The sequence below is a fragment of the Pseudopipra pipra genome, chromosome 2 (assembly GCF_036250125.1).
Source record: "Pseudopipra pipra isolate bDixPip1 chromosome 2, bDixPip1.hap1, whole genome shotgun sequence".
Lineage (NCBI taxonomy): Eukaryota > Metazoa > Chordata > Aves > Passeriformes > Pipridae > Pseudopipra > Pseudopipra pipra.
Window position 1 is genome coordinate 114,330,715 of NC_087550.1, and position 16,961 is coordinate 114,347,675.

The window sequence follows — 16,961 nt, forward strand, 5'->3', positions numbered from 1 at the left end:
ATTTGTCACGTTGTAAAGGCAAATACACCACTAAAATAGGTATATATTTAAATAAAGAGAACAATCAAAAGTGAAAAAGCTCTGACATACTATTTAATTCACTGAAATTGAATAGCAAGAGATACATTCATACAGTGCACTAGAAATGAGAATTGGGATTTACAAACAGGATGAATGCAGATTTAAATGAAGTCTGATAAAATTCATCTATTCTTTAACGTGGGCCACACTTATACATCACAAAATAACTTAAAAAAATTGAGAATAGTATTCAGGCTGTACTCAGAGGCCTCCTATGAAATCATGCTCTGAGGAGAAGATGATTTTGTTAGCACAAGTCTGTAAATGAGTGAATACGTCTTTCTCGTCAGGTTGGCTTTTTTGGTAGTTTGTTGTTTGTTTTTTCCCTTCTTTTTTAACCTGAAAACCAGTAATAATTCTGTCTTTATAAAATGGTTAAAGCAAAACAACATTTAACCTCATCAAAACTGAGCAAACTGCTTAGCACAGCACTTAACACTGAAAAATCTCAAATTAGTGTGTTTGTACATCAATATTTAATCCCTTTCAAGCTAATTGCTGGGCATTAGATTGTTATTGCTAAAAAAAAAAAAAAAAAGGAGCAAAGATCAACCTAATTACAATAAAAATAAAAACTTGCATTAAAGATAAAAACTACAATATAACAAATAGTGACCACAGTTCAACAGTCTAAGGTAGCTTGCTAAATATCCATTAGAACATCCATTAAAACTACTGAAATTGAAGAATCCTGCTATCTAGGGAAGTTGTTTTCTTGGCTGATGACTGACAGGGAGGCTAATTTGATCTCATTTTTTTCCCTGCAAACCACGGAGACAGTTAGCCAAGAGATCATCTGGTTTTAAGCTACTTATTATTATTTATTTAAAAAAAAAAATCCTCTATTCTTTACCCTTCAAAAGACAGAACACAAGTCCATTACTACCTGTAAATGGCCTGCTTGTCTGCATCCATTGGAGTTTGAGATTCTACAGGGGCAGGACTCACCCCTTCTGCATCAGTTTCAGAGCAGTTGGGATCTTGTTCAGTTTTTAACTCTGTCACCACTTGCATCTGTAGAGAAAGAGTAAGTTACAAGTAAATCTGTAGGCTTGACGTAAAATAAGAGCACTGTTCTCTAGGAAAAGAGGAAAGCAAAGGGCTCCTAAATTGCCAGAAGGTTGGTATGACTTGGCAGTGATACAAAAAAAGTAGCAGTAACAAAACCCCTCTTTTAATCCTTGACACTTTTTTATGGGTAAAGGTCACTCCAAGTTTCAGCATTTGGCTTTAAAATGAGATTGACAGATATTAGTAAACTGTTACAGCATTCTGTCTCTGAAGTGGCTGTTTTTGGAACAGGCTAAAGGACACTGCTCCAAAAAATTTATGGGGATGTCTGCATAAAAATCCTCTGGGATGAAATCAATGTAAAGAAAAGTTTCTCCTCTTAAGCTTTCTTTATTTCTTACTGTACTTTGTATGAGGATACTGAAGAAGAGGATCTCCAAATTTTTCCTTGTCCACTAAAATGCACATTTCCTCAAGAAGAACTGAAATATTCTGTGTCCCTCCAAAATCCTTCAATTATCAGGAGCACAACATCCCCTGGCCTTTACCACTCCATTTTGTCTATTGTAACAACCAATTATTTTAGGAAAAAACAGTAGTAACTGGTTCTACACATCCATTTAACACACAGTCATACAATGTGCCACCACCAGAAAAGCAACACAGAGCCACAGCTTCAACTGAGCATCTCCTGCATTGCACCAGGTGGCTGGGAACACCTTTGGGGTGCTTTGAAAGTGGTTTTCCCATCACCTCCAGCTAAATATCTTTTGGACTGAAAGGTCTTAAAGGAACCTGACCTGTGAAATTCATAGTTTCCACCCCTCAACCCAAACTCCTTAGTTTTCTGCCCTTTGAGCATCAGCACAAAGGTATGAAATCACTGCAGTCTTTTCTCCTACTTCTCCAGCAAGTTTTATATCCATGGAGGATGGACATTGTTCCAGACATCTCCAGGCAGCCAGAACTGACAACTGCAGAGAGGAAGTGTACAGAATGAAATGCTCTGCCCTCTTCTCCCATCGGATGAAATCATCCCATCACTCACAGGAACCCTCTCAGACGACAGCCTGGCCTCCACAAACTATTGGAGAACCTGGCTCTGGCAGAATTTATTTCCACACAACAAAAAGCAGAAGAATTTGTGCTGTTCTGAACATGAAAGTCTGGAGGAACCGAAAGCTCTGTGCTTTGTCACCTGTAAGGAGCCATCTCCCAGCAAAATCAGAAACTGAGAAAAATCCAGCATCTCCCACCCAGCTGAGCAGCCTGACTTGCAAAAAGCTTCCTCCAGAGAAGACTTTTAAGCCAGAATGCTTGCAAAAAAAAAAAAGATACAACTAATGGACTCATTTCTTGGCTAATGACAGGAAGGAGGAGCAAATTAAAAGGGGATGACTCAGACAAGTGATTATAAATGTTGGCCATACAGCTGCAGAGCTTGAAGGGAGAGAGTATATTCAGCTGGGGTTCTATCTCACTGTGAAGAGGAAATAGCTCACTTAAAACTGCAAGATATTTTCTGTGGGCCATTTCCAAACTACAAAAACAGCAGGCACCCAAATTACCTGGACACTGAGAGCTTGAAATAAAGAACAAATAAGACAGAAGAAGCTCTCTCCCAATCTGTTATTAAGAAAAAAAAAAATCAGATTTTACTTTCACTGATGTGCCACAGGATAGCATCTACTTGGTGGGGGAATAAAGCCAAAGATATATAAAGCAGGTGAGAGAAGAGAGAGAAATTAGAACTGCAGTGAAAGAAACAAACAACAAAAAAAAAACCCCAATAATCCCAGACTCTGTTCAGATAAACATTTCCTAAGAGACGGGAAAAATTCCTCTTTTTCTTCTGACTGTTCCCCATTGTTGCCATCTGCTGACAGAAGTACTTGTATCTGCTGCTTAGGGCTGATACAGAGTAACCTAAAAATGCATCTTCAGAGTACAGGCCTTTAGGCATGACTTGTCTCCAGTCAACAGTATTTTAATCCGGCTATTTCAAATTGTTGCAATGTACAGCCTGTTGTACAAAAAAGCAACATATCCCAGCGTGTTTCATTATTCCAGCTGTTTGCTAACTCAAATAAGAAACTGGACTCTGACTGAGCAGCTTTTCAGTTATCAATTCTAAGCCATAACCTCATTAAAATGAATTTAAGTATATAACCAGTTTTCAACCCGAAGCATAATTCCACCAATTTAAATGCAGTCAAAGTAGCATATAATTCTAGATAACTAAATTTTTCCTTCAGTTGCTGAAGACCAACAAGTCTGTGACTGTGTGGACATCTTCTATCTGTTGTAACTTCAGACACAGGAACACTGAAGTACCATATACACAAAATATTATGGATACCCCTTTGATTTTCCTAGAAATGGGATCATTACAGCACACCAATAATACAGAGTAGATACAGAGCAAAACCCCTTACCTAACCATTCTTCCAGAAGTTAAGTAAAAACCATGCAAAAATTAGTTAAACCTTTAATAAGTACCCAAGAATTAAAGTGATAAGCTGCCATTTTTTAAATATCTTGCTTTACAAATAAGAACAGATAATTAAACAGTGCCAAAGTAGCCATTAAGGACAAAGTCACTACTTTTTTCCTCTTGCTAACTGTACTTAGTTCATAGAGAAAAAGAACCACACCTACCTGTTGTCCATCTTGATAGTTGTCTATACTTAATGTCTGTGTTGCCATCATGGTTAATAAAACGTTAATTATGTCAAATCATCATAAGTGTGAACAAATATTCTTTAGAAGGAAAAAAAAAAAAAGTTACAAAAGTGACCACTTAAAATCCAGTTCTAAAAAGTGACAAGAAGAAAAAATAAAGGAAAAAAATAAGATTTATGCACATCTCTCCCCAAAGAAATCACTGAGTTTATTGACAATGAAAACTACATGCATATTTGAACAACAACTTGATTATAAAGTTTCAGAAGAGACCAAGGAGTTCTGAAATCTCGTTTTCAGAGACATCTGATACTTTGGGAAACATTAATTAAAATAGGACTTCAACACAAGTAAATAGTGTATGTTATTCCCTCTAGGCATTAGCTGGAGTTTGGTGCCCAGATGAGTTAAATATTTTTAAGTCAGACACCTGGTAATTAAAAAAAAAATAAACTAGCAAAGCACCACCACCAGATAGAGTGTACCCATCAGATTACTAATTTACAGTTCATTTTCTTGTCAGATTTGTAGCCATTACAACTGAAATCACATAACTCATTAAGCTATTACCATTAGCTATTACCACAGAATTCAATTTTCGACATGTAGGAGTCCTAATGTTTAGCTACTATAAAAAAAAAAATCTATATTAAAAAAGAAGTCAGAGCTCATGTCTTGAAAAAGATTACATCCAGGTATTAAGTCCAGGTTTTCTGCTCTCCTTCACTTATGCCAGTATTGAAGAACTAAGTTTTAGAAGATTCAGCAGTTTAAGAGCTGAACAGAACTTTTTTCTTTGTAATGTGTTCAATCCCCACAAATTTTTCAACTATTTTTAAATCTTTCCTTCAGCATTGCATACTACTATGGTACAGGACCATTTTTAAGAGCAATTTTTACATTTCTGGATATTTTCCCCTACAGTTTATAATAGTCTCAAGTAAGTGTTTCATTTTGGAAACACAGAACAAATTTCAAGATTCCCTTCTCTGTTAACAGTTTCAGGCACAGAGACAAACCAAACTCCTCAGGACAAACCTCAAGCCTTACTTTGCATCAAGTTCTACTCAAAGTGTGATTCCTAAGCATTGATGCAATTTTAAAACTTTTTAAACAACTTCAGAGACCAGAGAAGTTCACCAGGATGATGTAAACACGACTACCTTTGCAAAATAGGTTATATCTGTCTACAAAATATCAGTATCTCTTTCTTTGAAACTCCTAAAATATTACTGATTTCCCCACCAAAATTAAAAATAAAAAGGCAACAACAGAAATGCACTCACTGAAAGAAGTACTTCAGATTTTAAAATTTCGTTTATAGTTATAATCATTTGGTGTTAGAAGTTAAATCAGCATTTGCCACAACAGCAAAGTGAGATACCTTTCAAAATACTTTGAGGGGACACATTCTAAAACATCATCCTGCAAGCAGAGTTTAAACATTTATTTTATTTCATAGATGGCAGCTTACAGCCAAGGCAAGGTCTCTGTATTTATAGAGTGAAGAAGCACATAGAAAATGCTGCTTTTCTTCCTCCTCAAAAGGCACACGTAATTTCTGACTGTGACATCCAAAGTACAGACCAGACTACCCTCAAAATAAAAGTAGAACAACTGAAATTGTCAACAAATAGAGTAAACACTATTTAATAGTTCTAAACCTGAAGAAGTTCATCATAAAGCACTGTTAAATAGATTGTTTGGCTGTGGGAGAAAGATGAAGTTCCTGGTCAGAAGTGAGGAAATAGAAGGTGAAACAGTTGTAGAAGAGGAAGAATGTCTTAGAGCTCACAGGGATGTGAGATCATACTGGTGGCAGAAAGAACTAACTGGAGAGGAAAGCAACAAAGATATGTAAACCTGTAAAGACAATAGGGCATGGCAAGAATTTTTGGAGAACAAGACAAGCTGGACCAACCCTTCCCTCCAGATTTTCATAAGGAAGAGATGTTCCACATCTGGAAGGCCCTCAGGACACACCAAAGAAGAAAGGAGGTGCACAGCTTTGAGCTAGATCCATAGATTACTTCATCTAGAAGGACTTTTTCCCTATTTTGTCCCAGGGGAAATACTGGAAAGAATTCTACATGGGTATATCCTTTATTTCCCATAAGAGCTTCCCCTCTGACTTATAATTACAGCAGAAAAAGATTAAGCTATTAGGCAAGATAGGAACTGATGAGATTTAGTGAAGACAACTACAGCAAATCAAGAAGAACAAATTGAGCTAATCACACACTTAAATTGAGGCAATTAACCGAGGAATTACTTTGGTTCACTAAAAAGAAACATCTCCTCATTACCCAGAAGCGGTAAGAAACAAACTATGCTAAACTTTAAGAAAAGTGACTGAAAAGGTATTTACACATTTGGCTTTTATAAGCTAATTTCAGATACAGCACCCAGCTCTCGTTAGCAGACACAGCCCCAGCAGATGTTCACTCTGCAGACAGCGATGCCGGCATCGCTCCCAGATGTTTATCAGTGCCACCCTGCCAGAGCTAATTACTTCCACAGCTCCACCACGGAGCTCACAGAGCACGTGAGCAGTTTCTGATCCTTTTTTTACATCAAGTCAGGCAGGCCAGTCCAGCCCTGTGTTAAAGGTGGCTATGATGGAAACCAGCTGACTTTGTCCCAGGCACGTTGCTGTGCACTCACACAACCCCTGCTCTTGGCTGACCTGCTCGTGTGGTAATTTCTGGCTAAAGGGTGTTGATTTTCAACTCACAGCAAGACCATCTTTAACCAGCACAGCTATACCTTAGGCCATATAGTATTGGGTATCTGAGGTGAACCTAAGAACATATGACTGCTGGACAACTTAGCTTTCAAAATGCCAATTATTCTTTGTGAAAGGAATCGGGGGTAGAAGGAAAGCTGTGCCTTTGTGTTACAGTCAGAGAGTTACAAATACCAAAAACAACCCGAGGGTGAGTCTGCCAGTCTGCTTCACACAGAACAGAACTAACTCCCATTCTATTTATTTTGAAAGCAAAGCGTGTGGAAAACCCAAGGAAACACTTAAGGTCATGTAACTGGGAGCTGATGCATGAACTGCAATTAGAGACTCCACCAATATCTGTGGCGAAAGGAGTTCACAGAAGCATTGTGTTCTACAAAGCAAAGGGGGGAAAAAAGCAGGCCTTTACTACAATTAGAAGTAAAATGTAAAGCAGGGAGGAAGCTAAATGGAGTAATCATAATTAGAAATGTGGAGACTCTATGCAAGCTGAATATCCAAGGAGAAGAGATTAAAGGTGAGCTGAAACAGGCACACAAAGTGATCACTTAACATACATCACTCCTCACTTGCTCTACTTACTCCTTTGTAATTAAGAGCAAAGGGACCACCCAGTAACGTTAACATAAGGTGCAAGTAAGCTGTTGGAGTTCAGTGGTATCGTTTTTTAACATATACAAGCTAAAGCAGATGTTTGTAAGAGATATAAATAGTTATGCTTCAGGCTATAAACTAACCACTAACCCTCTTAGGGATGTGAAGAAACTACCCACCAGACTGGTTAACAAGTAATCATTCCTTCTAATTTTCCCTCATACATGTTCCTTTGAAGTCCTTCAGAGAGAACTGGATGACTGGCAGATTCACCATGGCTCTTTTGTTCATTCTTATTTAACTTTAGTCCTGTCACTTGCTACATAACATAAATCCTTACATTCACATACAGAGCTAAAAAGAAACAAAAGTCAGAATAGCAAGTCTGTTTGACACATGAAAAGCATCTAGAACTGGCTTCACTTTTCAACACAATACATGATGGTATTTGCTTCCAGGGCACACTGTTTTCTAAATGAGATAAAATATTGTCTGTGAGAAAGCTGCTCACCCCTTTCCTTCAATGGGTTGAAGAAGACATGATCTTGTTCCAGCAGAGATGCCACTCACGTACAACGTTGAGGGCAGAAACCTAAAAACCAAGAGAAAAATAATCAGAAGAAGAAAACAACACAGAACAAACTTTTCTAAGACTGAATGTGATTTAAAAAAAATTCTGGTTTATTATGTGGTTCCCTCACCAATTGAAATGAACTGACAGGATTTTTTTTTTGCATGTTTTGCAAATTTTTTTTTGCATTGTTAATAACCTCTAATCACACCCGTATCCCATGCTATTATCTGCACTTTCCCTCATCTTATTACATTCATTCTCCATATTTACCTTTGTGTTTGCTGACACCTCTAACAGAAGGCTCCATGTGGACTAATAACTCACTCACTGTTCAACCTTCATATTTTACTCTATGGCTCAGTGTCTGTCTGCTATGACTAGACAAGGCACATCCCAAAAATAAAACTACGAAATGCAGACAGGAATAACTCACCAGTGTTGTGAAAATTAAGCACGAAACCAAAAGAGGTGAAAGACCTTTTCCCCCCACATTTAAAGTTCCTTCATAATCATTTGAATACATTCCATGGCAAAATCAAAGCATGATCAAGTAATCTACTACATGATAAAAACTAATAGATGATAGGAATGGGCCATTGTTAGGCTCCTGTGTTCTGGGAACACAGGTCCTGCTGCAGGATTATGCAGCAGTTTTAAAAAGCTTTAAAAAAATTACCACTTAAAATGACTCGTATTGTATTTAATAGCACCTGTTTGATACATTGAAGCTACTTTAAAAAAAGCAGTAATGATTGTGAAAGCAATGTAGCAAAGACTGTGAAAACATATTTAGAAAACACAACTGCTGAAAAGCATCAAAAAACCATCTCAGGGGAATTTCCAGGCACCGAGGTTGCACAGAGGCCACCTGAAATGATATGATGGCTAAAACACACAGCTCAGATTTTGAACAAAGTCCACAACTGCATGAGAACTGGAGTGAAAGTAACTCCAACATTTTTGAAAGTGAGAGGAAGTTGGTATTTGGATCTGAGAACCAAAATTTATGCATGTGTTGGTTTTTAGACAAGTTCATAGAAAAGCAAAATTCTAAGGGCCTAGGCACAATCTAGATGCCAACTCTGGTTCATGAAACTTTGTTCTAAACAGAGCAGGGAAGACACTCTGAGAGGTTCTAAGGCAGTATAAATTTCAGCCGTTGGTAAGAGATTAAACACTGAGCTAGAAGGAGTTTCAGTCCAAAGTGATACATACACCTGGTCTTGAAGACTCAAGGAGCAGATGAGACATGAAAAGTTCTTACCACTTTTCCTTAAACTGTCAAAGAATGGGCTTCTCCCATTTTTGCAGCTTCTCAGTTCTGTTCTGAGAAGACTGTAACCCTCTTATTCCCCCTTCTTCACATACCATGTATTTTGTATAATTTTGGTATCCATTTTCACCCACCTCAATTTACTGGTCTACTTTCAAATAGAGGACTTCTCACTATTCATATTATCTTCAAAATGTAGGTCACTGCCAGATAAACTGGGATAATTAGATAAAATATCTATTCCTTGTCTCAGACATAAAGGAGAATTACTGCAAATCTGAAAAACCTGTTCCCTTCATTCAGAAACAACTGCAGCAATGAACCAGTGGTGCCACTGCTGCCACTTCTGGTCAGTCAAAAATACTTAATGCATGAAGAAGTAGCTCCTGCCTGCAAAGCCCTCAGCTGAAACTCAGGAAATAGGCAAGTTTCTAGACAGCTTATGAGATATGGAGGGCAGGAAGAAAGAGGTGCTAAAGAAACACAGGTCCAGTGAAAGATGCTGCAGAGGGAAAGGTGTGGCTGAGAAGGAGCCAGGGGACACTGCAGTCATCTTGCCCTCTTCCAAGAGACACTTGACAGCATTTAAAACTACTGTCTACCCTAAAACATACCAGACAAGAGAGATCTGAGTTTGCACTCTATGTCTTCTTGCTAATCTCAGTGGGGGCAAGAACAGGGAGCAGATACACCTGTGAAAGGATGGAGACAACACCAAGGCACTGTGGAGCCTAAAACAGGAATTGCTCTTGCCAATTTGTGTTTTCCTTCTATTCCTCTTGCTGAAGAGCTTTAACTTAACTATGAAACCAAAACAAAGGGCAACTTGCTTTGTCTCTTAGAAAGGGAATCACCATTGAGGTTTCTACCACAAAGCAAAATATGAACTTGCCCAGTCAATCATCCAAGAACCCTCTCTTCCATCATTCCCTCACTTCGCACGTCAGCCAGGAAGAAGCAAAGACCTGTGTGTACATTCACACGTACACATATTAGCAGACATCAAGATCCAGATACATTTGTATTTTTATAGATTCAAATAATAATAATGAAGAAGTAAGCAGAGTACAGATGACAACATGCCACCCAGGATTCATTCCACCTTTGCTGCAGTAGCTATCGATCTCCATCAACCTGCCCACAAAGAGTCATTCAGTGAAATTAAGACAAACAAATCAATATGAAGTTGATGCAGACAAGTTTATTAAAGCTGTGCTCAATGAGAATGTTCTCCTCGTTCAGCAGCAAGGTGGCTTCCATTTCCTCTGTCTTATGTACTTACAAAGTACAGTCATTATTTAGAATATTATACTTTTAAGAAAGATGATGTTCCTGTTCAGGAACATAATACCAGCCTGAGGGAGTTCCATCACACAGATACAGCTACATAGTTATTATACAACAGCTATGCTGTCAATTGCCCTGGGAGTCAAGCCCTAAAAAGCCACAAAACCAATTTTTGGCTGCAGTAAAATGAGATTTACTTTGTGTCACTTTTTTCCCTTTATTGTTTGGTGGTGCAATAGAGTTATTTATATGTTAATCTTAATGAATATGAGATTACATTAAAAAACTGAATGCATATTACACTTTAGGAAACCGAAAACTAAAAATAAATTAAAATCCACAACTAAACTTGAATTTCTGCAGAGATACAGGTTACACTAAAAGCTACCACCAACCTTTCTTAGCATGTAGGATTTTGAATATACATACTACATAGCACTGATTTCATTCAGTAAGATCTCTCCAACACTATATATACTGCTCTGTTGTCTCATTAATCTTTCATAGCATCCTCTTTTCATATCCCATTTCATAACTTAACAAGCCACACAAAATGTTCATATCACAGACCACCTTCCAAGCATCACCACACAATGTCACACAGCATGACAAACAACAAACTACCTCATTAAAAGACTTGTGTTCCTTTAGCAATTCACTCTTTTTGTAAACTCTGCTTTTGGTATATTTAAATCAGGAAATTCTCCTACTTGCAGGAACCAAATACAAAAAAAAAAGTATTACGAAACATGCCACTTTATAAGCTAAAATTGAACATACAGTTAACTGATAAAATGGATATTAAGGATGCATAGATCATATAAATTTCTCAAGGCACAACAACAGAAGTAAAATTAAGGACATCTGGGTCTTGTGAGGAACTCCAGCTCCTAATTCTGCACACACCCTTTGTGTGCACACTGACATATTTCTTGGGAAGTGGTGCATAATCATGGTTTATGTTCCTGGTTCATGTCATCACCAATTTACCACAGCACTTCTTAACAACAGAGACAAGAAAGATGAGGAATCCTACTCAATCCAGTCACAAAATAATGTCACCTCAGTATCCCAGGTATCCTGCCCCCAGGTAGCTCTTGGCATTACAGGAGGAAATCCTCAGGTTGCTCTCCTACCTCCTCCAAAATGAAAAACCTCATTCTTCTGACTATCAAAAGATTCTCAAATTCAAGAAACTTCCTGCACCATCTCAGTTTCCCCTGCCCAATTCACACTGTAACTTGACCCTGCTTTATTAGCTCCATAAAGTAAGGAATTATGGGGACTAAGCAGCAATTTTGGCAAGAGAAAAACAAAAGTCGGGGGAAACAAAACCTCCTTTAATCGCTCCAAGACTCCTGAGGGATTAGGGTATGAGGGAGCAAAAATATTTCCCATCACTCCCTCATCCATCACCAATATTCACATAGTAAGCAAAGATTCCTTTCTTTCTGTCTTCTTAACACTGCAAACTAAAGGACTTTTCATGGTTCCAGCGTGTGAATCCTCACATTCACATCATGAATCCTCACACATATTTCTTGTAACATGACAGAGCAGGAATTTTTCCCGCTTGGCTTTTACCCAATGTGCTGTCATAACATTTTGGACACAAAAATCAAGAACACAGTGCCTAGAGAGGGTGGCACTACAAAGACTATGAACACCTCTCACATACCAGAGGACGTGTATCAGCAGTTCCACAGCTGGAACTGATCCTGGTGCAACTGTCTTACTTAATGATATTTAATTACTTTTTCAAAAAAATTCCATTAAGAAAAAAGAAAAAAAAAAAGAAAAAGAGAGAGAACTCCACCCTCCATATCTCCCTGGCATTCCACACATGGATAAACAACAAGGTTGCTTATATACTAGACACAATTTCATCCCTTTGCCATTGAAGCCTTTGGAATATCCACATAAGCTTGCAGTGAATCTCCTGCTTTTGGAGACATTCATAGAACCATATCCTGCCAGACAAATTAAGTCAAAGCAACAGGAAATCCTATTTTAATCATGATTTGCATCAGCACCCAATAAACTATGACTGAAGTTAATCTTGTTTTGTGTTTATATTTTGTGGTTTCATGAAGAAGACACAGAATAACCACCAGTCTCACTGCCTTTATTGCTATTGAATACTTTACAATGTTAGCAGTTTATGTAAACATATGTTGTGCTTTCCAACATTTTTATTATAAAATCATAAAAGTTTCCAAATACTCGTTCTGTAAAAGACTGAATTCCTAACACTACTGAAGTACAGTTGAAGGATGAAGAGGAGTTTTATTTAAATAATAACTGCATTTAAAATGGACTTTGGATATTGAATGGGTAAGAAAATCCCCTCTATGCATTTTTGGCATTTAAACACTTCATCAAGATCAAGATGTTGCATTATCAACTATTTCATTTTTATGTCCTTTATGATTTCAGGAATAACAACCCCATTAATGAATCAAGCACTGACTTGGACCAGTGAATAAACTGAGCCACATCAAATCCTAGTCCAGCAACCCTCTGTCAAATCCAGTTCCAATCCACCACTAACTTTTCCAGAACCATCCCTGTTTTGACTCTAACATTTGGTAAAACCTGAACAACTTCGTTTTGCTACTAAGTTTAGGCCCTAAAATAAACTGTTATTTTCTTTTCAAAATGGTGATTAAATAAAAATCCTTCCTTTCCTACCCCACTCTGTTTCCCACCTCTCCTCAAACATCAGCCCTCTTCCCACCAGGAGCAGGACTGCTGCCTAAGTGTTCTGGGGTTGGGGGAGAAGCACAGGTAAAGAAAGACTATTAGGATTAAATTTATCCATCCTCTACTGCTGTGGGACACATCATGTTACCCACTTGGTCCAGAGGATGACTGCACAGTCAAGGGACATGCAAGGACCAACAGACAGGAAAACACTCATGTTACATGGAATATTCAGATAATTTAGTTAATAAATCTTTGTCCAGTAACATACATCAACCAGGTTTTCCAAGAGCTTATGATTTGTTGAAGTTTCTCAAGGAACAGCCATATGCTCCATGTGAATGCTGACCTTCTCTGTCTCCAATGCCAAATTGCAGAACTCAACTGCTGATATGCTCTTAAGTAAGAAGCATCCCCCTTTCCTTTAAATTAACATATTTACTTTCTCTTAAAGTCATTTTCAAGGTGCTGAGTCATTTAAACTTGCTGGAATAACCCTGCTCAAACATATTCATCATGGCACATTTCAGCATGACAAAGAAATAAGCCATTGAAAACAACACCTCAAAATAACAATAAAAAATAACCAGGTAATCTTACTTTTGGTATTGCTACTATCATGGCCTAGAACACACAAAAATGGGTTAGAACACGCAAATTAGGTGATTATAGACTGACCTGGAAGTTCAGGTTCTTTAGTTACAAAGAACAAACAACAGAGCACTCACATTTTCATTCCCCTCTTCTCCAGGCACGTTAGACATGTAAAAAGCTCCAATTTTTGTTCTGTAATTGCCTCTGTTTCCTTTGAATATAAAAGGCTTGGACTTCATTTTTCAGTAAGCATGCTAATATCCTTTTCCCTTTGTTTTGTTTGCTATGTGATTTGAAGAAAGCCAAGCAGGATGTGAAGTAGAGCCACATTTCCTAGCTTCTTCAGTCCTCAAGGAAAAAACCACAGGCAATTCCAAAAGCTCACCAATAAAATATAAATTGGAATGTGTTAGTTTTAAAAAATGGATCCCTCTTTTATTACACTAGCAGTAATCTGCCATATTGTCCTACTTTTTGCCTGAATTTCCTGCGAGCTGCAGAAGAGACAGTTGCGGCCCCCTGGGCAGAGCTGGGCCAAGGGACAGTCTGTGATTATCACAGTCAGCTCCCATTTTTGAATATCACCTTCTGACTCTCTGTTTACTTGAATGGCCTTCAGGTTTAACAGCAAATACCTTTTATACACCTGTGTGGAAAACAATGGGAACACCATGGCCTGGAGCAGCTGCCATATTAAAACCCGAACAGTGTGTTCCTACGAAGGACGATAACCAACCATGTGATGACAAGAAGAGCTAAGCTTTATTTCCATTCTAACACTGAAATTTCCCCTTCAGTGACACACATGATGTGGTATCCCCATGCTGCTGGCAGGGCAACCAAGTTACTGCCCCTCACCAACTTCATAAAAACGTGGCACTGCTCCATAACAACAAAATTTGCGTCTCCAGATCTGCGGTGCCACTATTTTATTTCCTATCCCACCCCCAGTTCCACTTGATGAATCCCGTGTCCCACAGTTCTGGCATGAAACAATCCAAGTGAACAAAGTGAAGAACCTGCTACAAGAGCGAATATTTCAGCGCTCAGTTACCTTGGGGAGATCTATAATGGTCTGGGTAAAATATTTCGGTAACATCTGGCACCAAGTAAGCAAATGAAAGAACTCTATCAGCAGCTTTTTCTCCTTGCTCTTGGAATCCTCTTGCTTGGAAGAGCAGTAAGTTGCTTTACATTTTGTACAGCACTGAGCTGTGGTAAAATAACCCCCCCCAGAGAATTCTCATTTTTAAACCTACAGACTCTTTATCAAGTGAGACTAAAGTAACCAGCTGCTGCTGAGAGAGAAGTAACATTTGTAGAATTTTAAATTTAACACACCAAAAAAAAAAAAATGAATTCAGTCTTAGTTACACCAAAATAAAAATATTAATCTGCTTTACTGTAAGCTTTCACATATGTGCCAGTTTTGCAGAGGCAACATTTGGCTCCCAGACCACAACATAATATTCTGAAATACAATTTGAGTTGCTTCATTCAGGACATTAACAGGGTCATTAGAACAGGCAGTTCCACCACCACAGCAGTGGTTCTGTGGATCATTCATCCTTGGCCACTAACACAGGGCTTAATAACACCAAAGAGTTACTCCTTTCCAGGAAATTGAACTGCTCCTAAACACTTCCAAACTTGCTGTGGTAGCAATTAGAATTATCAGGGCTTTATTAGAGTATTGCATTTACAGCACAGAGAAAGGTATCAGAGAAATATAATAGGAAAGCAAAATTCTGAAGAAGAAAGTACAGCTTCTAGAAGACATATCTATTTTATGAGACCAAAGTATGTAAAATAAATTTAAACATATATTTCATTCATTCTAAACTCCTTTCAGTCCTACTAATGGAAGGCTGCAAGGACTCAGTTTTAAAATGTCATTTTATATAACCCAAATATTTAGAATTGTATTGAGATTAAGAGTGCAAATCAAGGCTGTAAATTACTTAATATCAGACTGACTTTTTACATGCCAAAGTGGAATTTACAAACACAAAATAAAATCCCAACCAACTCCAACAACAACATACACGAAATTTGAAGAATCCTCAGTTTTCCTATCAGCACACAGGAAATATAGTAACGAGAAAAATTTCAGTCCAGCAAAGGACATTAACTACATGATAACAGGACCCACTTCTTACATGAGACAGGTATTAATACTGAATTTATGTAGAGGATACTCAAGCACAGATTAAAAAAAAAAAAAGCATGGCCCAAACCCACTCGGGAGATCAATGAGAAATGATATGAGGTCTCCAAAATATCAGTGCAGTGCCAACAGCCCCTACACTTCCCTGTGACTGAAGCACACTGAGCTCTGCCTTTCACCACTTAACGGGAGATTACCTTAAGAAGACACAGTGAAACCTACACTGAAGTTTTCCTGGGGATACTTTAATCACAAGATGGCAAGAAAATACGTCAAGGGGTAACAGTCAGCACTAAAAATATACCATACAGTTTGTAAAGTAAACTGAAGATAGAACATACATGAAGAACACCACCAGAATTACTTATTTTGAATATGTGAAATATTTCGGGGGCTTTTTCCTCAGAAACTTATGAAAACTTGAATGTAACGATTCTGTGAGTTATCCTCAGAAAAGGGTAACTCTGCAATTTTATCTGACGGAAAAAGGACTTCAAATGCATTTGCTGTTGCTTGATACTGTAGCAGTGACACGGTCTGGAAATACACCGAAGGATTTCTGATACAATCACAACAATTTGTTTCCTTGTTCAGTGTAATCCATAAAATTCACAGGTGCACTGACAGGGACTAACCAGGACTCCATCCAGCTGCAGAAGCCATCTCACTTTAACCACACATGTAACTAAAGGGATATAACCCCATAAGCACAGGCAGATCATAAACAGATTATATGCCACAGAGGAAAGGGAACAACCTGTGAGTGTATCCACAGGACAGAGAATAGCAAGATGTGTGGATCTCTTAAGCTTCAGTTGCTACGATTTCCCTCATCAAACAATCTACACTGGTGAAACTTTGTGCACAGCACTCTCAAGAATAAAATCAGAAACTTTGTGCATGTTTTTTTTGTAAAAACTAAGAAAGAAACCGTTAGCTTTAAAAAACCAAAAAGCAATTAAATGAGACATTTAGCACACGTTGAAAATTATGTACACCCTTCTGCTATTCCCCACAGGATCCTGGCCCAAGTGTTTTCCAACATCCAGGACATATTGCCCATGCTCCCTATTCTTGAGATGTGTTTAATGGAATGCACAAATCATATTCCAAAGAGGGGTAAGGAAAAAAATTAGTCTTGCCTGGGCTGCTTGTAAGTTCATGTGAAAAAAAAATAAAATTTAAAAATGTAATTCATTGTAAGGCACAAAAAAATTTTTAAGGGTGTCATACCAGATCTAGAGTCTCA

General features: G+C 38.0%; 1 protein-coding gene across 2 annotated transcripts in view; it reads right to left on the reverse strand.

Moving 5' to 3' along the window:
* Positions 1 to 16,961, reverse strand: part of PKNOX1 (PBX/knotted 1 homeobox 1) — a 37,180-nt gene that overhangs the window by 18,462 nt on the left and 1,757 nt on the right. The window contains exons 2-4 of one of the 2 annotated variants that reach the window (XM_064646997.1): positions 7,626 to 7,706; positions 3,751 to 3,852; positions 968 to 1,095 (exon numbers count right to left, since the gene is read on the reverse strand). In XM_064646997.1, the coding sequence (XP_064503067.1) occupies positions 968 to 1,095; positions 3,751 to 3,801 (179 nt within the window). In that variant the 5' untranslated portion in view covers positions 3,802 to 3,852; positions 7,626 to 7,706. Of the gene's footprint in view, positions 1 to 967; positions 1,096 to 3,750; positions 3,853 to 7,625; positions 7,758 to 16,961 lie in introns of those variants that run through there. The other variant, XM_064646996.1, reaches the window with a different exon arrangement.